Raw genomic sequence first — 27,909 nt, forward strand, 5'->3', positions numbered from 1 at the left:
TGCCCCCAAAATATTCCATGTAAAAGATGCATTTCACTGTTTCGATGTACATGTGACTAATAAAGAAATCTTATCTTAATCAGGGATAGAATCACAGCTGCAGAAAGGGAAGATGGCGTGCAGGGATCAACTGAGTCAGTGTGGGTGGAGGTCAGAAACAGGAAGGGAACAATCACTATTGGGAATATTCTGTATGCCTCCCAATAGCCACCAGGACACTGGGGAGCAGGTAAGTGGGCAGATTTTGGAAAGGTGCAAAGATAACAGGGTTGTCATGGGTGACTCCAACTTCCCTAATATTGATTGGCACCTCCTTAGTGCAAAAGGTTTAGGTGGGTCAGAATTTGTTAGGTGTCCAGGAAGGATTCCTTACACAGTAGGTGGACAGGCCTACTAGAGGAGAGGCCATATTAGATCTAGTACTAGGCAATGAACAGTCAGGTGACAGACCTCTCAGTGGGCAAGCATTTCGGAGACAGTGACCACAACTCCTTGGCCTTCAGCATAGCCATGGATAAGGACAGGAGCAGACGATTTGGGAAAGTTTTTAATTGGGGTAGGGCCAATTACGCTGGTAATAGACAGGAATTTGGAGCATCAATTGGAAATAGATGCTCTCAGGGAAATGCACAGCAGAAATGTGGAGTTTTTTTAGGAGCCACTTGCTTGGGCTTCTGGATAGGTTTGTCCCACTAGGACAGGGGAAGGATGGTAGGGTAAAGGAACCACGGTTCACAAGAGAGGTGAAACATTTAGTGAAGAGGAAGGAGGAAGCATACTTACACTTTAGGAAGCAAAAATCAGGCAGGGCTCTTGAGAATTATAAGGTAGCCAGGAAGGAACTTAAGAAGGGACTTAGGAGAGCTAGCAGAGGGTATGAGAAGGCCTTGGTGGGTCAAACTACGAGGTGTTCTACACTTTCTTGAAGAACAGGAGGATGACTAGAATGAGGGTAGGACCACTCAGGGATAAAGGGGGAAACATGTGCCTGGAGGCAGAGGTGGGAGGGGAGGTCCTTAATGAATACTTTGCTTCAGTGTTCACAAGGGGGGGGGGACTTCAGCGAATACAAGGTCAATGCAGAACAGGCTAATGTGCTGGAGCATGTTGAGGTTAAGAAAGGTAGTGTTGGAGCTTCTGTAAACCATTAGAATAAACAAGTCCCTGGGATATACTCCAGTTACTACAGGAAGCGAGGGAAGAGATTGCTGGGGCATTGACAATGATATTTGCATCCTCCCTGGCCACGTGAGTAGCGCCATAGGATTGTTGTCGTCAATGTTGGCAAATGTTGTTCCCTCATTCAAGAAAGGCAATAGGTATAATCCTGGGAATTACAGACCAGCGAGTCTTGCGTCAGTGGTAGGCAAGCTATTGGAGAGGATTCTTAGGGATAGGATTTACGAGAATTTGGATAAGCAGAGTCTTATTTGGGATAGTCAGCATGGCTTTGAGGGGCAGGTCATGCCTCACGAGCCTAATTGAGTTTTGAGGAGGTGACAAAACAAATTGATGACAGTAGAGAAGTGGCCGTAGTGTATATGGACTTCTGTAAGGCATTTCACAAGGTTCCCCATGGTAAGCTCATCCAAAAAGTCAAGGGGCATGGGATCCATGGAGACTTGGCCGTAATGGATTCGGAATTGGCTTGCCCACAAAAGGGAGAGGATGGCAAGAGTATTCTGCCTGGAGGTCGGTGACTAGTGGTGTTCTGCAGGGATCTGTTCTGGGACCCCTACTCTTTGACTTTTATAAATTACTTGGACGAGGAAGTGGAGGGATGGGTTAGCAAGTTTGCAGATGACACAGCTTCGAGGTGTTGTGAATAGTGTAGAAGGTTACTGTAGGTTAAAACAGGACATTGAAAGGATGCAGAGTTGGACAGAGAAGTGGCAGATGGAGTTTAATCTGGAAAAGTGTTAAGTGATGCTCTTTGGAAGAACGAACTTGAAGGCAGAGTACAAGGTTAATGGCAGGATTCTTAACAGTGGGGAGGAACAGCAGGATCCAGGGATCCAAGTCTATAGATCCCTCAAAGTTGCTGCACAAGTTGATAGGGTGGTTAAGGCGGCATATGACGTGCTGGCCTTCATTAGCCAGGCGATTGAGTTCAAGAGCCGCAAGGCAATGTTGTAGCTCTACAGAACTCTGGTCAGACGACACTTGGAGTATTGTGTTCAGTTCTGGTCGCCTCATTATAGGAAGGATGTGGAAGGTTTAGAGAGTGCAGAGGAGATTTACCAGCATGCTGCTTGGATTAGAGAACATGTCTTGTGAGGAAAGGCTGAGAGAGCTAGGGCTTGTGTCTTTGGAGCAATGTAGGATGAGAGGCGACTTGATAGAGGTGTATAAGATTATGAGGGGCATAGATAGAGTGGACAGTCAGCACTGTTTCCCTGGGCAGCAATGGCCAATACCAGAGGACATTAGTCTAAGCTCAGAAGAGGAAAGTTTAGGGGAGATGTCAGAGATAAGTTTTTTTTAAATACACAAAGTGGTGGGTGCCTGGAACACACTGCCAGGGGTGGTGGTAGACGCTGATACCATAGGAACATTTAAAAGACTGAGATAGGCACATGGATGTAAGAAAAATGGAGGTTAATGGGCTGTGAAGGAGGGAAGGGTTAGATTGATCATGGAGTAAGTTTATATAGGTTGGCACAACAGCGTGGGCCGAAGAGCCCGTACTGTTCTATGTCCTATATCTCTCAAACAGCAGAGGTCCCAGTACAGATCCTTGTAGAACACCACAAGTCACGGACTGCCAGCCAGAAGAAGTTCCATTGACTACTACCCTGTCTACTATGGACAAGCCATTCTGAATCCAAACAGCCAAGTCACTGTGTATCTCGTGAATCTTAATCTTTTGAATGAGCGACCTTGTCAAATGCCTTACTAAAATCCTCAGACAACATCCACATCTCTACCTTCGATCAACTTCGTCACCTCCTCGAAAAACTCTTATCAAGTTAATACAACATGACCTGCCCTGCATAAAACCATGCTGACTGTCCTAATCAGGCCATGGTTTCCAAATGCTCATAAATCCTATGCCTAAGAATCCTCTCCATTAGCTTCCCTTCCACTGACTCGAGACTCACTGTTCTAGAGTTTCCAGGATTATTCCCATTCTTAAATAATGCAACATTAGCTACTCGCCAGTGAGTAGCTAGAGGCTGGAGAGCCAGTGTGGCTAGAGAGGACATGAAGATCTTAGTCTAGGCCCTGGAAATCTCATCTTTTGCTTCTGAATAACCTGGTGTATATCCCATCAGGCCCTGGGGACTTATCCACCTTAAAGAGACCCAATACTACCTCGTTCATCTCAAAAAAGCCCTAGCATATTAGCACACTCCACACTGATCTCACTCCCCTCCAATCCTTCTCCTTGATAAATACCAATGCAAAGTATTCATTTCGGACTTCACTCACGTCCTCTGCCTCCAAGCACATGTCCCTCCTTTATCCTTGAAAGGGGTCCTACCCCATCCCTAATTATCCTCTTGCTCTTGATATATAGAATGCCTTGGGATTCTCTTCAATCCTGCTCCAAGGACTTCTCATGGCCCCACCCCACCCCTAACTCCCTTTGAGTTTTCTAGCTTCTTTATAATCTGCAAGGGCTCAGTTTGATTTTTGCTTCCTAAACCTTACATACACTTCTTTTCTTGACTAGATTCGCCACCTCTCAACATCCAAGGTTCGCTCACCTTGCCATCCTTGTCTTTCCTTATTAATGGAAGATACTAGTCCTGTACTCTGTGTAATTGGTCTTTAAACACCCTCCACATGTCAATGTGGATTTGCCCAAAACCAGCTGCTCCCAATTAACTACCAGTTCCTGCCTAAAACTCTCAATTTGCCCTGCTCCAATTTAATAGTCTCCCACAAGGTCCATACTTATCCTTATTTAGTCATCTTAGAACTTGTGATCACTATTCTTGAAATGTTCTCCCACTGAAAGGTCAATTACCTACCCAGGCTCATTTCCTAGCACCAGATCCAGTATGGCTCCTCTCATTGGACAATCTACATACTGATTTAAGAAAGCCTTCTGGATGCACTTAATATTCTGCACCATCTAAACCTCAAACTAACCCCCTACACATTCTTAAGGCAGAAGGTGAGTAGCCAGAAGTCATGGTCCACATCAGTACCAATGACATGGGCAAGAAGGGTGACGAGGTCCTGCAAAGTGAGTTCAGGGAGTTAGGTGCCAAGTTAAAAGACAGGACCTCCAGGGTCTCAGGATTGCTATCCATGCCACCTGCTAGTGAGGCAAGAAATAGGTTAGTGCAGTTTAATGTGGCTAAGGATAGTGCAGTTTAACATCTGAAGCCCTCCCTGCAATGCAGGGGGGAGGGCTTCAAATTTTTGGATCATTGGGCTCTCTTCCACAGCAGGTGGGACCTGTACAAACAGGACAGTTTCCACCTGAACTGGAGGGGGACCAATATACTTGTGGGAAGGTGTGCTAATGCTGTTCAGGGGGGTTGGAACCAGAGTGGGAAGGCAGCAAGTGGAATAGCTGTGGGGAAAGCAGATGTTAAGCCTACAAGCAAAGACAGAAATCAACTGGTTGATGAGCATTGTGGGACTAGTTTCAAGACGCATCTATTTCAATGCAAGGAGTATTGAAAGTGAGGCAGATGAACTTAGAGCATGGATCCATACATGGAATTATGATGTTGTAGCCATTAGTGAGACTTGGTTACAGGAGAGGCCGGACTGGCAGCTCAATGTTCTGGGATTCTGATGTTTTAGACATGACAGAGGGAGGTATTAAAGGGGGAGGAGTGGCATTGCTCATCTGGAAAAAACCACAGCAGTGCTCAGGGAGGACATACTGGAGGGCTTGTCTACTGATGCAATATATGGGTAGAAATGAGGAATGAGAAAAGATGTCCACATTAATGGGACTATATTATGGCCCTCCTAATCGTCAGTGGGATTTAGAGGAACAAATTTGTAGAGAGATAGCAGACAGTTGCAAGAACAAGGTTGTGACTGTACGCGATTTTAACTTTCCACATACTTACTGGGACTCCCATACTGTGAAAGGATTGGATAGTTTGTCAAATGTGTTCAGGAAAGCTTCATCAATATGTAGAGGTCCCAACGAGAGAATGCGATACTGGATCTCCTCTTAGGAAACGAGACAGGGCAGATGACAAGTGGGTGTAGGGGAACACTTTTGTATCTCGTTATCGTGAAACTAATGGAATTATGATAATCATAGAGAAGGATAGGACTGGTCCTCAGGTTGAGATTCTAAATTGGAGTAGGGCCAATTTTGATGGCATCAGAAGGGATCTGGCAGGTGTGGATTGGGATAGGCTGTTTCTTGGCAAAGAGATGTTTGGTCAGTGGGAAGCTTTCAAAAGTGAAATATTGAGAGTACAGAATCTATATGTTTCTGTTAGAATAAAAGGCAAGGCTAACAGGTTTAGGGAGCCTTGGTTATCAAGGAATATTGAGACCCTGGTAAAGAAAAAGGTGGTGCATATCATGTATAGGCAGTCAGGATCAAATGAGGTGCTTTAGTACAAGAAATGTAAGAGAACACTTGAGAGATCAGGAGGGCAAGAAGAGGATACGAGGTTGCTCTGGTAGACAAGGTGAAAGAGAATTCCAAGGGTTTCTATAACTACATTAAGAACAAAAGAGTAGCAAGGGACAACATTGGTCCTCTTGAAGATCAGTGTGGTCATCTATGCATAAGAGCCAAAAGAGATGTGGGAGATCTTAAATGAATTTTTTGCTTCTGTATTTACTCTGGAGACAAACACAGACTATAGAACCGAAGAAAAAAGTAGTGAGGTCAGGGACGTATCTAGATTGTGGAAGAGGAAGTGCTGGCTGTTTTGAGGCAACTGAAGGTGGATAAATCCTCGGGCCTGACAAGATGTCCCTTCATGGGAGGCTAGTGCAGAAATTGCAGGGGCCCTGGCAGAGTTATATAAAACGTCCTTCACCACAGATGTGGTGCCGGAGGACTGGAGGATAGCTAATGTTGTTCCATTGTTCAAGAAAGGCTCTAAGAATAATTCGGGAAATTATAGGCCAGTGAGCCTGATGTCAGTTGTGGGTGAATTATTGGAAGGTATTCTGAGAGACAGGATATATAGGTATTTGAATAGACAAGGCTTGATTAGAGATAGTCGACCTACCATGCAGACAGCCATGTTATGTCTAACCAATCTTTGGGAGTTTTTCCAAGGAGCTTACCAAAGTTGATGAAGGAAAGGCAGTGAACATTGTCCGTATGGACTTTAGCAAGGACTGACAAAGTCCCGCATGGGAGGCTGCTCCAGAGGGTGAAGGCACTTGACATTCAGGATGAAGTAGTCAACTGGATTCAACATTGGCTTAGCGGGAGAAGCCAGAGTGGTACATGATCATCTCTGACTGGAGGCTTGTGACTAGTGGTGTGCTGCAGGGATCAGTGCTGGGTTTGTTGTTGTTTATATCTAAATCATTAATATAGATGAATGTGGTAAACTGGATCAGCAAATTTGTGGATGACACCAAGATTGGGGGCATAGTGGACAGCAAGGAAGGCTATCAAAGCTTGGAAAGTGATCTTGACCAGCTAAGAAAATGGCAGATCGAATTTAATGCAGACAAGTGTGAGGTGTTGCGCTTTTGGAGGACAAACCAGGGTAAGACTTGCACAGTGAATGGTAGAGCTCTGAGGTGCACAGTCGAAGGGACCTGGGAATTCAGAGTCACAATTTCTTGAAAGTGGCATCACAGGTAGATAGGGTCGTAAAGTCATAGGGAAAGTTGAATTGGATCGGATTTTATTCCCTGGAGTACAGGAGATGGAGAGGAGATCTTATGGAGGTATACAAAATTGAGGGGTATACATTGGGTGAATGCATGCAGGTGTTTTCCCCTCAGGTTGGGTGAGACTAGAACTAGAGGTCACAGGTTTAGGGTGAAAGGTGGAATATTTAAGGGGAAACTACTTCACTCAGAGGGTGGTGCGAGTGTGGAATGAACTGCCAGCTGAAGTGGTAGGCATGGGTTCAATTGTAACATTTAAGAGAAGTTTGGATATGTACATGGATGGGAAGTGTCTGGAGGAATATGGTCTTGGTACAGGTAGATGGGACTAGGCATATCAGGTCAGCATGGACTAGATGGGCTGAAGGGCCAGTTTCTGTGCTGTCGTCTTCAATGACTGACTCAGGAGGGCCCAATATTGGGCAAGTTGAAGTCACCCACAACAACCGCCCTGCTTTTTTGCATCTTTCCCTAATCTGCCTGCATATCTGTCCATCAACTGCATATCTGTCCATCAATATCCCAGTGTCTATGGGGGGGGTGGGGAGGTCTGTAGTTTCATCCCAGAGTGACTGCACCTTCCTTATTCTTGAGTTCTACCCATATAGACTCAGAGGATGAGCCCTCCATTATGTTCCCTGTGCATCTGTGATATTGCCCCTGATTAATAGTGCAACTCTCTTCCCCCCCACCTTTTATCTTTTATAACACAGAAACCCCGGAACATTAAGCATCCAGTCCTGTCCTTCTCTCAACCGAGTCTCTGTAATGGCCTCAACATCACAGTTCCATGTATTGATCAATATTCCATGTTCACCCTTACCCTCAACACTCCTCACATTGAAATAAACAGTTCAACCCATCCATCCCATCGTATTTATTACCTTACTCCTGCCGGTCTTTCCTTACAGACTTGCTGGTCATGACATTTACCTTCCTCTCAATCTCTCCACTTTGACCTGCTGCTCTGGTTCTCACCCCCCCCTGCCAAACTAGTTTAAACCCTCCCAAGTTGCACCAGCAAACCTCCCGGCCAGTATATTGGTTCCCCTCCAGTTAAGGTGTAACCCATACAGCTGGGGCATGACATCCCAACTCCCGTACTCAATATCCTGATCGATGAAGGCAAGCATGTCAAATGACTTCTTCACCACCCTGTCTACCTGTGTTGCCACTTTCAAGGAACCATGTACCTGAACCCCTTGGTCTCTGTTCTAGAACACTCTCCAGAGCAAGTCCTGCCCTGGTCTGTCTCACCAAAATGCAACAACTCTCATTTATCTTAATTAAACTCCATCTGCCATTCCTCAGCCCACTGGCCCAGTTGATCAAGATCCTGTTGTAATCAGAGATAACAAAACAGATAGTACAGCACAAGAACAGGCCCTTCAGCCTACAATATCGTGCTGAATAAACTAGTAATTAACACCTAACTTCATTCCATAACCCCATAACCCTTTTCACTGTCTACCATTTTTAGTGTCATCTACAAACTTACTAACCACGCCACCTACATTCTCATCCAAATCATTAATATAAATGACAATGGGATTAGTTTAGATTGGCATCTTTGTCAGTGCAGATATCCTGTCTGATGGGGTGATTCCTGTGCTATACAGTTGTATGCTCCATGTTCTCAAAGGGAAGTCTTGTGTAGGAGGCAGGGGATGGTGGTATCCTGAATGAATACTTGGGGTCAGTATTCACCAGGGAGAAGGATGGGAAGGGTGAAGAGTTAAAGGTGGTGTACACTGTTAGTCTGGAAGGAGTGCATCAGGAAAGAAGTGTTAGAAATATTGATGCACATTAATATGTACAAATGCCCAGAGCCTGATGAAATCCATCTCAGGGTGTTATGGAACACAAGGGAGGAGTTTGCTGGGGCTCTGACTGAGATTTTGTATCATCTTTAACCACAGGTGAGGTACTTGACAATTGGATGATGTGGTTCCCACATTCAAGGGTGGTAGGGATAAAGCAGGAATCTACACACCAGCCTTATGTCAGTACTAGGGAAACATTCTAAGGATAGAAGATAGGATATCTCTATTTGTCACGTGTACATCGAAACAGTGAAATGCATCTTTTGCGTAAAGTGTTCTGGGGTCAGCCCACAAGTGTCGCCATGCAATAGTGCCAACATAACACGCCCACAATTTCCTAACCCATACGTCTTTGGAATGTGGGAGGAAACCAGAGTACCCAGAGGAAATCCACACAGACATGAGGAAGAACGTACAAACTCCTTACAGACAGCAGCCAAAATTGAACCTGGGTCAGCGGCACTGTCAGAGCGTTACACTAACCGCCACACTACTGTGCCTGCTGAATTAGTGATCAAGGTAGGGATTGGAAAAGTAGGAATGGATTAAAATTTGGTAAATTGGTTTATTATTGTCACACGTGAAAAATTTATCTTGCATTCTGTTCATACAGATCAATTCATTACAACAGTGTATGGAGGTAGTACGAGGTAAAATAATAATAGAATGCAGAATAAAGTGTTATAGTTACAGAGGAAGTGCAGTGCAGGTAGACAATAAGGTGCAAGGTCATAACGAGGTAGATTGTGAGGTCAAGAGGCCATTTATCGTACTAGAGAACCATTCAATAGTCTTATAACAGCAGGATAGAAGCTGTCCTTGAGCCAGGTGGTACATGCTCTCAGGCTTCTATATCTTCTTACCAATGGGAGGGACAAGAAGAGCGGATGTCCAGGGTGGGTGGGGTCTTTGATTATGCTGGCTGCTTTACTGAGGCAGTGAGAAGTACAGACATAGTCCATGGAGAGGAAGCTGGTTTTCGTGATGTGCTGAGCTGTGTCCACAACTCCGTAGTTTCGTGCAGTCACAGACAGAACAGTTGCCATACCAAGCCATGATGCATCCAGATAGGATGTTTTCTGCAGTGCATCAATGAAAATTGGTGAGGGTCAAACGGGACATGCCAGATTTCTTTAGCCTCCTAAGTAGAGGCACTGGTAAGTTTTCTCGGCCATGGCATCATCATGGTTGGTCCAGGACAGGCTATTGGTGATGTTCACTCCTCGAAAGTTGAAGCTCTCAACCTCAGCACGGTTGATATAAATAAGAGATTGACTTCAGGAAGGGGTGCAATGCACAATGATCAGCTCTTCTGTTTTGCTGACATTGAGGGAAAGGTTGTTATCATGACATGTCACTGGGCTCCCTATCCCCTTCCTGTACTCTGACTCATCATTTTTTAAGATACAGCCCACGACAGTGGCATCATCTGCAAACTTGTAGATGGAGTTAGAGCAGAATCTGGCCACGCAGTCGCGAGTGTATAGGGAGCAGAGTAGGGGAATGAGGACGCAGCCTTGTTGAGAATAATCGTGGCAGAGGTATTGCTGCCTATCCTTACCGATTACGGTCTGTTGGTCAGGAAGTCAAGGATCCAGTTGCAAAGGGAGGTGTTGAGTCCCAGGTCTTGGAGTTTGGAGACTAGTTTGCATGGAATGATAGTATTGAAAGCAGAGCTGTAGTCAATAAACAATCTAATGTAGGTGTCTTTACTGTCCAGATGCTCCAGAGATGAATGTACAGCCAGGGAGATGGTGTCTGCCATAGACCTGTTTTGACAGTAGGCGAATTGAAATAGGTTGAGGTTGTCTAGGAGGCTGGAGTTAATGTGTGCTATGACCAGCCTCTCAAAGCACTTCATGGTGGATGTCAGAGCTACTGGGCAGTATCATGGATTTGTGCATGGGAACTACTGCCTTGCAAATCTGAATGAGTTCTTTTGAGGTTACTAAGAAAACTGATGAAGGTAAAGCAGTAGACATGGTATGCATAAACTTTAGCAAGGCTTTTGACAAGGTCCTGCACAATGGGCTGGTCCAGAAAGTTAGGGCACGGAGTCCAAGGTGTTTTGGCAAACTGGATCCAAAATTGGCTTGGTTATTGGAGGCAGGACAGTGGAGGGTTATTTTTCTGAATGAAAGTCCATAAATAGTTGTTCCACAGAGATCAGTGTTGGGACATATGTCATACAAAACTTAGAGTTTGGTTTGATTAGTTTGCTGCTGACGAAGTATGGTAGATGTGCAGATATCAAAAGTTGCCAAACTTGGAATATTGTCAGAGTCATACAACACAGAAAAAGGCCCTTCAGCCCAACTTGTCCATGCCGATCAAGATGTCTATCTGAGCTTGTCCCATTTGCCTTTGGGCCCATATCCCTTTAAGGCATTTTCTGTGTACCCATCCAAATATCTTTTAAACATTGTAATTGTACCCACCTCTACGGCATCCTCTGGCAGCTCATTCCATATACCAACCACTCAGATCTTTCCCCTCTCACCTTGCATCTATGCCCTCTAGTTTTAAACTCCCCTATCCTGGGAAAAGAAAACTGACCATTCACCATATTTATACCCCTCATGATTTTATAAACCTCAATAAGGTCACCACTCAACCTACTAGGATCCAAGGAAAAGAGTCACATCCTACCCAGACTCTCCTTACAACTCAAGTCCTCCAGTCCTAGTAACATCCTCATTAATTTTTACTGTATCCTTTCCAGCTTAATGACATCTTTCCCATAGCCAGGCAACCAGAACTACACACAATACCAAGTGTGGTTTCACCAATGACTTGTACAGTTGTAACATGACATCCCAATTCCTGTACTCAATGCCCTGATGAAGGGGATCATCACCTTGTCTAGCCATTTTCAGAGAACTATGTACCTGAATCCCTGTGTCTGTTCTACACTCGACAGGGGCCTACCATTTACTGTTCAAGTCCTTCCCTGGTTTAACTGACTGAAATGCAACACCTTGCATTCACCTGAATTAAATTCCACCTGCCATTCCTCAGCCCACTGGCCAGTTGATAAGGATAACATTGTAATCTTAGCCAACTTTCTTCACGATCCACTGCACCAATTTGTGTCAAACTTACTAACCACGTTAAGAACATTGCTACCCAAATCATTAATATAGATGACAAACAGTAGACCCAGCACCATTCCTGCAGCACACCACTGATCACAGGCCTCCAATCTGAAATAACCCTCCACTACCACCCTCTGACTCCTTCCACTAGGCCAATTTCATAGCCAATTGGCTATCTCACTCTGGATCCCATACGATTTAACCTTCTGGAACAGCCTACCATGCAGGACCTTGTCAAGTGCCTTGCTAAAGTCCACATTGACAACATCCACTGCCATGCCATCAATCATCTTCAAAAAAAACTCAAATTTGAGACTATTACTTATGTACAAAGCCACGCTGACCATTCCTTATCAGTCTTGCCTTTCCACCTGCTGGTAGATCTGTCCCTCAGAATCTCCTTCACTGATGTTAGGCTCACCAGCCTGTAGTTTCCTGGCTCAACCTTGCAGCCCATTTTAAATAAAGGTACAACATTAGCCACCCTCTAGACATCCAGTACCTCACCCATGGCTAAAGATGATAGAAGTATCTCTGCCAAGGACCCTGCAATTTCTTCCCTAGCTTCCCACAATGTCCTAGAATATACTATCAGGCCCCAGGGATTTATCCACCTTAATATGCCTTAAAACAGCAACACCGCTTCTCCAGCGCCACTTCTTTGTTCAATCGGTCAACCGAAGATGCAGTGTCCTCTGCCCTTCACCTGGCCCTGCCTCACCTAGGTCAAAAGGACACTTACGTTAGGATGCTCTTCATAGACTTCAGCTCTGCCTTCAACACTATCATCCCACAGAACCTCATAAGGAAGCTACAGCTGCTGGGCCTCAGTACCTCTACCTGCAACTGGATTCTGGACTTCCTCTCTGAAAGGCCACAGTCAGTTCACATGGGAAATACCACCTCAAATATAATTAGGCAGAGCACTGGAGCCCCCCAGGGCTGCGTGCTCAGTCCACTGCTGTTCATGTTGCTGACCCATGACTGCTCTGCCAATTCAAGCTCCAACCATATCATTAAATTTGCTGATGATACAACAGTGGTGGGTCTCATCAGCAGGAACGATGAAACAGCTTACAAAGGAGGTGGAGAGGCTGGTGGACTGGTTGCTCAGTCAACAATCTCTCCTTGAACATGGACAAAACAAGGAAGATAATTGTGGATTTTAGAAAGACCCAGGCTGACCACTCACCCCTGTGCATCAATGGCACCATTGTACAGAGAGTCAGCTGCTTTAAGTTCTTCGGAATACACATAGCAGATGACCTGTCCTGGTCAACCAACACCTCCCTCGCCAAGGCGGCACAGCAGCATCTGCACTTCCTACGACAGCTGAAGAGAGCAAACCTGCCCTCCCCTACCCTCACCACATTCTACAGGGGTACCATGGAGAGTGTCCTGACCAGCTGCATCTCTGCCTGGTACGGTAACTGTAACACCTCAGACCGCAGGACTCTGGAGAATTGCAAGCACAGCTGGAAAGATCATTGCAGTACCTCTTCCCTCCATCCTGGACACCTACAACGTATGATGCACCCGCAAGGCCTGCAGAATCATAGATGACCTCTCTCATCCCTCCCACAATCTATTTGTCCCACTGCCACCTGTCAAGCAGTAATAGAGCATCCGGGCCAGAACTACTAGACGGTACAATAGCTTTCCCCCCCAGGCTGTCAGGCTCCAAATACCCTGGAGGCAGTCTCAGACAAATGCTGCATCAGAAGTCCTGGTTCGCACAACTGCGTATAAGGACTTTGGCCGCTGCTGAACATGTTATACACTTAGTGCAATACACTGAGTTCTGCATTTTCTTTGTCCAATTTGGTTTTGCACTAACCTTACACTAATTTTGTATCCTGTATATACCATTTTTTGCACTATTTGTACTTGCACAATATTTGTCTGCATTTATTGTATGTCCTGTTGTGAGAGTCTGGGGGAAACGACATTCCATTCCTCCATGTGTTTTATAGCATATGGGTGAATGACAATAAAGTATAACTTGAACTTGTAATGCAGATGTGTTCCAATACATCAGTAATTTCCCTCAATTCTTTAGCTTCCATGAGTCACTCCACAGTAAATACATACTAGTTATATTTAACACCTCACCCATCTCCAACAGCTCCACACAGACAACCACATGGTTCCTCGGGGACCTATTCTCTTCCAAGTTACCCTTTTGCATTTAATATATTTATTAGTTACATGTACATCAAAACACAGTGAAATGAGTCTTTTTGCATTAACAACCACAGTCTGGGAATATGTTGGGGGCAGCCCACAAGTGTCACCACGCTTCCATAGAACAGTACAGCACAATACAGGCCCTTCAGCCCATGTTGTGCCAACCTTTAAACCTCACCTAAGACTAACCCCTTCCTCCCACATATCCCTCTATTTTAAATTCCTCCATATGCTTATCTAACAATCTCTTGAATTTGACCAATGTACCTCCCTCCACCACCACCCCCCCAGGCAGCACATTTCATGCCCCAACCACTCTCTGGGTAAAAAAACAGTGCTCTGAGATCTCCCTTGAACTTCCCACCCATTACTTTAAAGCCATGCCTTCTTGTATTGAGCACTGGTGCCCTGGGAAAGAGGTGCTCGCTGTCTATCTATTCCTCTTAATATTTTGTATACCTCTGTCATGTCTCCTCTCATCCTCCTCCTCTCCAAAGAGTAAAGCCCTAGCTCCCTTAGTCTCTCCTCATAATCCATACTCTCCAAAACAGGCAGCATCCTGGTAAATCTCCTCTGCACCCTTTCCAATGCATCCACATCCTTCCTAGGAGGTGACCAGAACTGGACACAGTACTCTGTGTGGTCTAACCAGAGTTTTGTAGAGCTGCATCATTACCTCGCAGCTCTTAAACTCAATCCCACGATTTATGAAAGCTAATATCCCATAAGCTTTCTTAACTACCCTATCCACCTGTGAGGCAACTTTCAGGGATCTGTGGATATGAACCCCCAGATCCCTCTGCTCCTCCACACTACCCAGTATCCTGCCATTTTCTTTGTTCTCCACCTTGGAGTTAGTCCTTCCAAAGTGTACCACCTCACGCTTCTCCAGATTGAACTCCATCTGCCACTTCTCAGCCCAGCTCTGCATCCTATCAATATCCCTCTGCAATCTTCGACAGTCCTCCACACTATCCACAACACCACCGACCTTTGTCGTCTGCAAACTTGCCACCCTTCTACCCCCTCATCCAAGTCATTAATAAATATCACGAAAAGTAGAGGTCCCAGAACCGAACTTTGCGGGACACCGCTAGTCACAGCCCTCCAATTTGAATGCATTCCCTCCACCACAACCCTCTGCTTTCTGCAAGCAAGCCAATTTTGAATCTACACAGCCAAGCCTCCCTGGATCCCATGCCTTCTGACCTTCTGTAAAAGCCTACCATGTGGAACCTTGTCAAACACCTTACTAAAATCCATGTAGACCACATCTACTGCACTACCCTCATCAATCTGCCTGGTCACCTCCTCAAAGAATCCTATCAGGCTTGAGAGACATAATCTGCCCTTCACAAAGCAACATAGTTGTGCACCAACATAGCATGCCCACAACTTCCTAACCTGTATGTCTTTAGGAATGTGGGAGGAAACCAGAGCACCCGGAGGAATCTCACGTAGTCACAGGGAGAATGTACAAACTCCTTATAGACAGTGGCAGAATTGAACCCAGATCGCTGGCAAATGTTGTGATTACCACCTCCAGCACCTCTTCAGGCAATACATTACAGATTCCAAGTACAATGTTAAAAATTCCCCTCAATCTATATCCCATTGCAGCATGACTATATTCTCATCTACCTAGTTTTGTGTAATTGGAAAATTTGGATGTCTTACATTTCACCCTCTCCTTCAGGTAAATAATATAAATAGTAAATAACTGAGGGCCAAGAACTGATCCCAAGGGTACCTCCTAGCTTTCACTTTATACTTGTGTCCTCTTGTTTTAGACATCCCCACCATGGCAACTATCTACCCTATCAATCTTCCTCAATGTTTTATACCTCCATCAGGTCACCCCTTAACCTCCTCTGCACCAGCAAAAACAAATTCAGCCCACCCAATCTCTTCCAACTGAAATGCTTCAATCCAGGCAACACCTTAGTAAATCTCTTCTGCACCATCTCCACTGTAATCTCAGCCTTCCTACATTGAGAGACCAAAACTGCACAGAACACTCCAGCTGTGGCCGAGCCAATATTTTATAAAGTTGTAACATGACATCCCTGTTCTTGTATTCTATCCCACTACTGAAGGAAAGCATCTCATGTGTCTTCTTCAGCATCTCATCTACCTGCATTGCCATTTTTAGGGATTAATGGACTTGCACCCCAAGGTCCCTCTGTTCATCAACACTTGCTGGAGCACTACCATTTATTGTGTATGTCCTACACATCTGATGTTCCGAAATGCATTACTTTGCACTTGTCAGAATTAAATTCCACCAAACTTTCCAGCTGAGCAATATCATGCTGTAGCCCAAGACAATGTACCTCACTATCTACAACACCACAAACACACTACTAGTATTAATCTGGAACAGAAATATAATGAATATTTAGAACTGTTCAAATGATACTTGGCCGTTGAACTTGGTGAAATCTGCTGAAGACATCCAGAGTAACAAAATGTACTTATGATAATGCAGCAACCATCTGCAAAAAGGAATACAGCAACTGCAGAAAAAAGTGTGAAGCCCACCACTAAAAATCTCCTTTGAAAATTACTTGCTTTTTTCAAGGTAGCATCACTTTGAATGCATCTTTTTACTAACAATTGCTTAGGTGACACTAGCACTGCAAACACAGAACACTCTGTAGAAGTATATTCAGGAAGAAAATGCACTTAATGATAAGATGTGTGGCAGATTCTCCCACGAGTGTGTGTGCACATTAACCCTGCCTTTCAGAACTTGTGTTTATCTACACTTGGAAAGGTGGTGATTAATCAAAGATCAGTGATTAATCAGCGCGAGTTTGTTTGGGGGTAATTCCATCTGACCTACTTGACAGATTAGGGAATCCCGGCTGACAAGGAATACGGAGGCTCTGGTCAGGGAAAAGGTGGCATGTTCACATATGGCAGCTGGGATCAAGCAAGTACCTTGAGTATAAGGGATGCAGGAGTACACTTAGTGGAAATCAGGTGGGCAGAAAAGGGACACAAGATATCTTTGGCAAATAAGAACCCCAAGGGATTCTATAAGTGTATTAAAAGCAAAAGTATAACTCGGGAGAGAATAGGTCCCCTCAAGAATCAGTGTGGTTGCCTGTGTAGAGCCGCAGGAGATGGGCAAAAATCTTAAATGAATACTTCTCATCTCTAATTGCCATGCAGAAGGTTCTGGAAGCTAGGGGATTCAGGAAAGAGTACAATGATGTAATGAAAGGTATCAACATTATGAAAGAGGAAGTGCTGGCAGTGTTGAGGCACATAAAGTAGATAAATCCCTGGGGCCTGAACAAGTATCCTGACATTGTGGGAAGCAAGAGAAGAAATTGCTGGCCCTGGCAGAGACTGTTGTACCTTCCTTAGCCACAGGCAAGGAACAAAACTGGAGGGTGGCTAATTTTGTGCCTTTAAGGTCTGCAAGGACAAACCAGATAACTACAGGCAGGTGGGCCTAACAATGTTGGGTAAGTTACTGGAGGCACTTCTGAGAGAGGATTTATCCACATTTGGAAAGGCAAGGACTGATTAGACAGTCAGCATGGCTTTATGTGGGAAAGCACATCTCATGAACTTGATTGAGTTGTTTTTTTGAAGAGGCAACCAAGAGGATTGATAAAGTCAGAGCAAGTTGTCCACATGGACTTTAGCAGGGCCTTTGAGAAGCTCCCATATGGTAGGTTTGCCCAAAAGATTAGATCATATATGATCCAGAGTAAGCTGGCCAATTAAATACAAAACTAGCTTGGTGGAAGGAATCAGAGGGTAGTGGTAGAGGGCTGTTTTAGAGATTGGAGGCCTGACTAGCGGTGTGCTGCAGGAATCAGAATCAGATTTATCATCACTGACATGTAGCTAAGAGTAATTTTTGTGTCTTGCACTGCACTGTTTTGTGTTTTGTTGTTTTGTGGCAGCAGTACAGTGCAAGACAAAAATTACTATGTTACAAAGAAATAAATAGTGCAAAAGAAGAATAATGAGGTAGTGTTCATGTACCGTTCAGAAGTCTGATGGTGCAGGAGAAGCTGTTCCTAAAATGTTGACTGTGGGTCAATGAGAAATCTCATTGAAACCTACCAGATACTGAAAAGCCTAGATGGAGTGGACATAGAGAGGTGGTTTCCATTAGTGGGAGAGTCTAAGATCTGAGGGCACAGTCTCAGAATAAAGGGACATCCCTTTAAAACCTAGATGGAGAGGAATTTCTTCAGCCAGAGGCTGGTGAATCTGTGGAATGTGTTGCCAGAGGGCTATGGAAACCATCATTGTGTGTATTTAAGGCAGAGATTGATAGGTTCTTGATTGATAAGGGGGTTCAGGTGAGAAGGTAGGAGAATGAGGTTGAAAAAAATCAGCCATGATTAAATGGCAGAATAGACTGAGTCGAATGGCCTAATTCTGCTCCTATATCTTATGATGGGTACATGGAACAATCTCCCAATGGAAATAGTCAAGGCAGGTACAGTTACAATGTTTGAAACACATCTGGACAGGTACACAGATACAAAAGGTTGCAGGTATATGGGCCAAAATGCAGACAAATAGGAGTAGCACAAGGAGACACCTTGGTCGGCATAGACCGGTTGGGCTGAATAGCCTGTTTCCATTGTTTAATTCTATTTGATTGAATTTTTCAAAGGAGGTAACAAAAGATGTTGATGAGGATAGTGCAGTTGGAGTCAACATGGACTTCAAAGGTTTTTGATAAGGTCTCACTTTGGAGACTGGTCTAAGATGGGATCCAGGGAAAATTGGCAAACTATCCAAAACTGACTTGGTAATAAGAAGCAAAGGTGATGGAAAGTTGTTTGTGGTTAGAAGCCTGTCACCAGTGTATACATGGACTATTGTTGGGACTCATGTTTATTATACACAATCAATTTGGATATGAATGTAGGAGGTACATTTGGCAAGTTTGCAGAGGACAAAAATTTGGTGTCTTGATAATAATAGTCTTAGGTCAAAGGATGATATTGATCAATTGGCAAGATGAACAGAGAAATAGCAGAAGGAATTTAATCCTGATAAGTGCACTTAGGAGGACTTGCAAGGATATTACATACAATGGTAAGGCCATAGGGAGTACAGTAAAACTAATAATCTACTATCTGTCTTTTCAGAAATACCAATTGTTCAGCATCTGGCTCACCAATTGATGTCTGCAGCAATTTTTCAATTCACCAGGTCCTGATTCTCACACTCATCAACTCTCTGGTTCACTAGAAAGTTTACTGTAATACTGTGTAACATCTTAGAAAAAGTGAATTAAAAATGTGTTGGGGTACAAATAAGAATAACATTCAAAGTCATGAAAATATGCCAGGCTGGCACCATTCGAATACCAAGCATGCCAGATTAACATCATTTTACTATATCGAGGAATGGAAGGACCTTGGTTTACAAGTCCAATGATCCCTGAAGGTGGCAGTATATAGGGAATACTTATTTTCTTTGCCCTGGCTAATGAATACAAGAGTACAGAAGTCCAACTTTATGAAATATTCATTAGGCCACAGCTGGAATACTGTTTATCCTGGTCACCCCACTGGAGGAAGGTCACGATTACACTGGAGAGACTGCAGAGGAGATTCACCAAGATGTTGCCTGGATGGAGCCTTTCAGTTAATGAGACTGGATAACCTAGCTTTGTTTCCCTTGAAGCAGAGGAAACTGAGGGGTGAGCCGACAGATGCATACAAAATTATGAGGGGCATAGATAGGATAGATGGCAGAACTTTTCCTCATTGCAGAGGTTTAGGCTAGGAAGCAAGAGGTTTAGGCTAAGAAGGAAGAGGCTTAGAAGGGATCCAAGGAAGATTTTTCACCCACAGCTATTCCACCTCTACAGCTCTGGGTTACGGAATTCCAACAAGTCACAACCCTAAGATTTTATATTCATTCATTTGCTCACTTAGCCAATTGATGGGAGGATGTGCTGACCTTACCAACCTTGCCAATTACTTCAAAGTAGTAGCAATTTCTAGCAGCAGCCATTAAGCTAAAATTGTTTGCACCTTGTTTGATAAAAAACCTTTAATTATACATACAAAAAAAATCAGTTGAAAAAATGAAAACTGCAGTGTTTCCATTCTAGGTTTCATGCCACCCCCCCCCCCCCCCCCCCCCCACCCCTGCATTTGTCAACAGAATAGTCAGCAAGAGTAAGAGGCCATGAATATCTTGTGTTGGAATCTTTTCCTTAATGCAAAATATTACCAACAATGCGAAACAGAAAAAAGACAAGAAACAGCCATAAATTGAAGAAAAAAGATTAAGTTGTACCCACTTCTTCCCCTCCCTTTATCCATAAACCCCACTACCCAGTTATCCCATTACCAGTCTTCCCTTTTACTGCAATAATAGGGATCATTGATACAGGAGATACCAGAACATGATTTGTCTGTGTTTAGTGCTCATCTCCCTGCATCTCTAAGTCATCCAGCACTGGAGAGCTGCATTCCATCAATAGTCCTATTACACAATGCATTAGTATACTTATATGTGGCATTGCTACAACACAACATCAAGGATAATTGTCAGTTCAATAAACTCAATGAATTCATCAAAATGTCACAAAGGTCAGAGCCCTTTGCTTGTGCTAGCTGTAAGCGCAGCATCCAGACAGCTGGTGTGAACACTGCTCCTCCCCTGCAATGCACAATAGCAGCACATCTGCTTAGCAGTACTTCACAATGCAGCAGGGCTGGGTCACCAGTGTAGGGCAAAAATACAGCAAGGCATCCACTATATCCACCCAGAAACAAAATTATTGCATTGATAAAGATTTTGCTATTAGGAAACCATAAAGAAAAGTCAAAATAGGAACCCAGCAAACATGACAACACACATTATTCAAGGGGGAGAGTTAACCTATGATGTTATTCTCTATTTAAATACTCCTTGTAGTTCCCATTCTCTGGAATAGCAATAGAATCCAAAGAGATGCATTCAACATTATGCACTTACTACAGTTTATGGTCAAATGGCCTTAATTTTTATTCAAATACTGGTAGTTCAGCATTAGAACAAACTGCAGACACACTATTGGTTTCCCCCATCTTATAAGTATTATTGAAAATGACATTAAAAGCCTGACATTCACAACTCCGGGAATGTTTAATGTACATCTCTGCGAGATACACCAAACAACTGTGAGAGATGCAAGTTTTAAAAAGCAACTGTATTAGGATTTCTGATCAGGCAAGTGTGCGATTGGCTCAGGGGTCTTCAGAGTAGACATTGAGAAAAGACCATACAGATTCTTTAAACAAGTCAATTATTCAGCAGGAACTTTGTTCACAATGTCAGTTGTGCAGACAAGGTTATTCCACAACCAAATATCTGAGCAAATAATGGAGAACATGTTAAAAATGCATTGTGGTTCACACTTAAAGACAATGCTTCTTTAGATCAAGGCTAAGGGCATTAGTTTATTGAGGAACAATCTGCTGGAGGAACTTAGCGGGTCAAGCAGCATCTCAAGAGATGCCACTCTACCCACTGAGTTCCTCCAGCAGATTGTTTATTGCTCCAGATTCCAGCACCTGCAGTCTAATGTCTCCATTAGTTTATTGACATCATTTCCACATACAACGTTGGCAAACAAGGAATCTTGCCCAACTTAGAGTACAACCTTCTTTCCCTAACCTTGCTAGGATTTATTTGAAACCATTACACACCCAAGGACGATAGCTTCTATCGCAAGGCTCCCAATGAGATAAGCATTACAATTAAAATGATAACATAGTACAATCACAAGGGTAAGATTTTAATCTGTTGCCTGAAATATTGCTTGAACTGAATAACATTTTGTGTATTCTCTAAAATGGTGATCAAACCTCTGATTTCTAGTGGCATTGAACTGAGAATATAATAGCTACACTTCTATATTTGTGCACTTGAAATTTCTGCAAATGTGGGACCATAACCAAAGTGAACACCACTAACCAGATCGGCATGACTTACAAGCCCTTTCAAATAGCATTATGTCCAAGGTGCTTTACTAGAGTGTAATTAAACAGCAACCAAAAACTTGGAAGTTTTTTTTTGATCTTTTGATACTGGAATACCATAGAGTCCATAAATAGATCAACGGAACAGAACGAAGACCATCATCCTCGACCTCAAGGGATAGTCACGACAACGACCAATATGACAACTAAAAATGCTCAATCAAGGCATTATTGCAACTTAGACAGATTGAACAGTACATTACTCAAGAAACCACCTACGTTATCTCAAAAGGAACACATCACATTCACACTGAACATCTGATAAGGTGTCATCTTTATCCAAGTTTAATTTTTGAAGTGCTGCATACATGGACTAATAGTAATAGGGAATTTAAAATCAAGGAATAATGGTATTGTTCTTTTCCTTTCTCAAATTCAAGTAATTTCTACAGGGCATTAACTTCTATTACTGTAATCAACACTGATCACTAGCAAAACAGAATCACTGGGTGGCAACACAAATAGCAAGTCATACATGAGAAAATTAATAGAAACAAATTGAATCATAAACTGATGCAACACCATGCTGGTATTCAAAACGAAAGGAAACAGCTTTTATAAACATCCAAGCAAAAGAAGATATATACTATAATTGCGCATTTTAGAGACACCTGGTATTTTACAAGAGTGTGTTGATGTTTCGTATACTGCTAGATTCCCCAAGCAAAAAGTCCCCAGGATCAGATGGTATCTATTGCAGAATACTCTAGACTTTCCAGGGGTATGAGAAATATGCCAAAGGACTGAAACAGCACATTATATAGATAACAGCAAAGAAACAAATTTCTAGAGCAATTCTACAATACACAATCAGAAGGCACGAGAAGCATACCAGCTATCTGCAAGGTGGCAAATCACTCAATATATGTCACACTATTGAGATGAGATCAATAATGGATTTATGTTGTCATTTTCAGAAGACATCTAGCAAGATGCCTTCCAAAAGGTACCATTAAACATGAGTACGCATGATAAAAAAAATTAAGCAACATGAGTAGAACAGTAATAATGGTACAGAAATCAGATTAAGAGTGCAAAGAGACAAAGAATGGTTACAGCATGGAAAGAGGCTATTCAGCCTATTGAGTCCAAACTGATTGTACACAAGACCAACCCATCTAGCCCCATTCTCTATGCCTCTGCGCAAAGACTTGCAAACTGTCCTTTGAGACTTCGCTAGTACACTTCTGACACTACATTTGAATCTGCCTCCCCTACTACACCTGACAAATACATACCAACCCTCACCACTATTTGAAAAAATATCCTTACTTTTGTTTATTTTCCTGAATCACCTTCATTTTACACCCCCAGTCTTTGGGCCCTCTATCAATGAGATGAATTTCTATCCAATGTTTATGCCTCATGATTTTAAATACAAGATCCCTTCTCAGCACCTTCTGTTTCAAGAATAACCCAGTTTTGCCAGTCTATCCACATGTTTAAGTGCATCACCCCAGAACTATTTTACCAAATTCATCTGCACCTTCAGCTCAACCTTTGCATTGTTCCTAAAATTTGGCAGCTGGAAATGTACATTACTCAGGTTGCAGATGAACTAGTATCGCACAATTTTATGATTTTCGGTTCTTCCTTTCTAAGCCTCCATTTATAAAACCAAGCATCATGTAAGCTTTGTTTAGCCACTTTGTCAGTCTGCTTTACTGCTTTCAATAAACTATCCACATCTGGCCTGTTCTTATATCCCTTTAAAATTATATCCTCCAGATTTTGCTAACAGAGTTAATACCATTAATTAGAATTTGCAATGTGGAAGCCCTGATGTTCATGTCCAAAACATCATATATTGAAGTATTTTTGCTGATGTCAAATTAGGACCAGAGTAAATAAAACAAAAAGGACCACAAAGATAGACACCGCAGCTTAATTCAGAGAAAGGTGAAGCACTATTTTTAAAAAATTAAACTAAAGTAAAAATCTAATCAGCAACACGCATGACTGATGATCCACAGGCCTGGACTAAACATCCAGAGAATGAGTGCTCCAATCCCACAAATTGAGAATTTGAATTTTTTTTAAATCTGGAAGTGGAATCAATAAACAGTATTAAACATTTAAGTGGCTGCAAAATCCCCACTGGTTCATCTTATGTCTTGTCGGGAAGGAAACTAGCCATGCTGGCCTCGACATGCCAATTTAAGGGAAACAAACATAAGGGACCAGGATTAGAGCTGAATGTCCTTGTTTTGTCAGGTAGTTTCTTGTACTGATTTATCAAATTCTCAAAACTACAAAGTTGGCCATGTATTTCATTATTAGTGGGAGTGCGAGTGCACAGAAATGAGGCTTCCAGTGTCAGCAAACTGCGTGATGCAAATAAAAGATTAGCATTTTAAGTTCCAATTCACCTTGTAAAATGAGGGTTGAAGGGTGTTGTGCATCTGGCACCAAATGTGGATAGCCAGTAGCATCAACCTTAATGGCAGTAAACATGCCACTTGCCATAAAAAGGCATTACTGCAAGTTCTACCAAGGCCAAAATCCTTACCTGCATTTGCCTTTCAATCCACTGCAATGCACTGAGCAAACATGAGGTAACCCAAGCTTTTCAGTTCAGTCAGAGACTAGAATGCATCAGCCTAAAATTACACTATAAAAAAGCCTTGAGAAATGTATATTTGACAAAGGACTCTTACAACAACAGCAAGCAGGCACAAAGAGGTTGGTGTACAGATTCTATCATGAGTATAGATGCCAGTGGTGATATGCCCATTATTCTCTTAACAAAATTATTATTACCCTCATAGTATTAATGAATGAAAATTGGTCAATAATTTAGGCTCCCAAATATTCAAATTTTTGCTTTATACACTCATAAGACATGGGCTTCCTATCAACACCAGCATTTATCAATTACCCCTCAAAGCCCCCCCAATTAACACACCAGCTTTATACAATAACCTGAAGGGTGCAAATCAAGGCATACGACTAGATTATGAACTCCCTCATTCAGCAAATAACATAACCTTTAGTGACAGAAATAAAGTAATGCTCACCACTCAGAGGATCTCTTTCATCCATATTTAGCAATAATGTTCCCACTCATCATAAATAGGCAAATTCAATCGTGGCCCAATCTACCAGCGGCATTAATTCGATGAACTGAACGGCCTGCTTCCGCGCCACAACACCACGATTCTGCACTTCAGGGTGTTCACGCCTGAGCGTCTGCATTAACACCTCGTGGGCCAGGCACTGCAACACCCAGCGCCAGCCCCTCCCTCCGGCCCGCCACACCTGCTCCCCACCCACCAGCTCACCGACACACTCCCCTTCATCAACGCACCTTGATTTCCTTCACGTCCTGCTTGCCCCCCTCCGGGTACCACTGCACCCGAACGTAGCCCTTCTTCAGAGGCCGCTCCCGGCCGGCTCCCTCCTCGTCCGTGTCCGAGCTCTCGCCGCTGCTCACCTCGCCGTGAATCAGGCCGACGATGCCGTGCCGCAGGGCCCCCTTGTAGGTGCCAGACACCAGGTCATCGACGAACAGGAGGCGCTGGCTGCCCAGGGCCGGGGACTGCGCGGGGGAGGCTGCGGAAGATGGGGGCACGGGCACCTCAGCGGCCGGGGAAGCGGCCGCCGCTCGACCTGCGTCCGCCTCCATCGCCGCCGCTCTGAGAAGCCGCGCCGGTCACTGAGCGACGCTTTACGTAGACGCATAGTGACGTCATGCGGCATCGCCCGAGACGACGCTGCTGACCAATCAAAATGCTTCACAGCTGGTCACGTTGGAACGGGATTTGGCAGCGGGTGGACAATGACGGGGGGGGGGGGGGGGGGCGGTGATGGGGGTGGGGAAGAAGGGGGTGTGTCAGTGGAGGGCTCCGCCCAATCGGAGCTCCGCCCTTGTACCAGGCTCCGCCCCTTGTCCTGGCCACGCGCGGCGCGTCCACCCGTGCTGACGGGCACGAGCACTGTGGGTGCACGAGCACTGTGGGTGCAGTCTCCGGGGGGACTCTTGGTTAATTAGATTACTGGGGTATGACTCAGCAGGAGGCCGTTCAGCCCCTCAGTTTTGATGATGTGGCAGGTAACAGAGGGCAGTGAAGCACATGGCAGAGGAGGAGCTTGGATGCCAAGTGGGCCGACTAACCGGCTGCGGAATAACTGTTTCTGGCCGAAGAAATGTGAACAGTGGCACTCCCCAAGCTTTGATGTTGGACGTTACGTTTTGTTCACCACAAGACAAACTTGGTGTGGATTTAACGTCTGAACATTTATTAAAATAACAAAACAACAGGCTGCACAGACTCGCAACAGACAGGCTGGCTGCTTTTTTCCCACTCTTTCCAGCTGCTTCCTGTTCCCCATGTGACCCCTTTATTATAACTACATAATAACACATCTTCCCCCTTTAAAGAAAAAACAAACACAATCCTTTGTCCTTATAAACCTGCCAAGAACCCTTGTCCACAGCAGCTTTCAATCAGTCTCCGAGGTGGTTTTATGGTCCTTTTTGGTCTGGTGCTTGTTTCCGTAGGTGTGTTGCTTTTATTTGCTGCATTGGTGTTTTCCTGGGAACTCTGGTCCACATGTTCATCTTCTCCATGTGCTGGCCCCTTCGGTGTACTGACAGGAGATGGGTCACAGCCATGAGTTGGAGCTTGTGGTCGTAGATCCACGCGGTTCCTCCTCAGAGGTGTCCCTTGCTCCGTCTGGATCTGGTATGAACGTAGATTTACTTCCTCTTGCACAACTCCTTGCATAGACCATGTGCCAGAATCATGATCTCAGATTCGCACTTGATCCCCAGGCTTCAAGACTGGTAGGCTTTTCGCTGTCTTGTGATTCCGTTTCTGTTTTTCTTTCCCTTCCTCTTTAGCCTGTTTGATCTTGTGTGCTCCTTCAGGTGTCAACAGGTTTTCATGTATTGGAAGGTTAGTGCGTATGCGTCGACCCATCAGCATTTGGGCTGGTGAAAAGCCATTCTGCAGTGGCGCACTTCTGTAAATCATTAGACTTCTATGGAAATTCTTCGACAATCTTGTGCTTTCTTCATGAGATCCTTCACCACCTTAACTGAACTCTCTGCTAGGCCATTAGATTTTGGGTGATGTGGGCTTGAGGTTATGTGTCAAGACCCCCAAACATCGGCAAAGGATTCAAATTCACTGCTCGAAAATTGTGGACCATTGTCTGATACTACTTCACATGGAACTCCATGCCTCGCAAACACAGCTTTCAGGAACGTGATAACTGCTTTGCTGGATGTTGATTGCAGTGTCGCAACCTCTGGGCAATTGGAAAAGTAGTCTGTTACAACAGTATGGCTCTTCCCATTACAGTCAAATAAATCCACTCCAACTTTGAAATATGGCCTGTCTCGTACAGGGTGTGGTGTAAGTGGTTCTGCTTGCTACTTTGGTCTGTAAGTAAGGCATATTTCACATGAAACAGTAGTCTGGCTGATGTCTTGGTTCATTCTTGGCCAGTACATCACTTCACATGCTCTACGTTTACATTTTTCCTCCCCAAGATGCCCTTCGTGTATCTTCTGGAGCATCTCCTTGCGTAATGACACTGGAATCACAAACCTGTTCTGTTTGAAAACCGTATCTTTCACTACTGACAGTTCAGCTCTGCATGCTCAATAATCCCGAATACACTTTGGACAGTCATCCTTTGCTGCTGGCCATCCTTTCCATATTGCATCCTTGAGTACTTTCATTGTTTCATCTGCATCTGCTGCTTTCCTAATCTGCTCTATTCTATCCGGAGATACTGGAAGAGAGGTGACAATTATGTCAACATAGGCCTGTATATCTGCATTAACCAGTTGGTCACCTTTTTCTGTCTTGTTGACTGCTCGAGACGGAGCATCAGCAGCAAACATATATTTTCCCGGTGTGCAGATCATTTTCACATCATATTTCTGCAGCCTTATCAACATGCACTGTATCCTCATGGGACAGTCATTCAGTGGTTTGGACATAATTGAGACGAATGGTTTATGGTCTGTCTCCACTTCAATAG

The 27,909-nt window shown here is 43.9% G+C and overlaps 1 protein-coding gene across 1 annotated transcript in view; it reads right to left on the reverse strand.

The window, feature by feature from the left end:
* LOC127580004 ((E3-independent) E2 ubiquitin-conjugating enzyme UBE2O) overlaps nucleotides 1–25,556 on the reverse strand; it is a 132,891-nt gene extending 107,335 nt beyond the window's left edge. Inside the window, exon 1 of the mRNA XM_052033126.1 lies at nucleotides 25,223–25,556. Coding sequence (XP_051889086.1) covers nucleotides 25,223–25,540 — 318 coding nt within the window. The 5' untranslated portion in view covers nucleotides 25,541–25,556. The remainder of the gene's footprint in view (nucleotides 1–25,222) is intronic.
* Between the last annotated feature and the right edge of the window lie 2,353 nt (nucleotides 25,557–27,909).

The sequence above is a fragment of the Pristis pectinata genome, chromosome 18, assembly GCF_009764475.1.
Source record: "Pristis pectinata isolate sPriPec2 chromosome 18, sPriPec2.1.pri, whole genome shotgun sequence".
NCBI lineage: Eukaryota > Metazoa > Chordata > Chondrichthyes > Rhinopristiformes > Pristidae > Pristis > Pristis pectinata.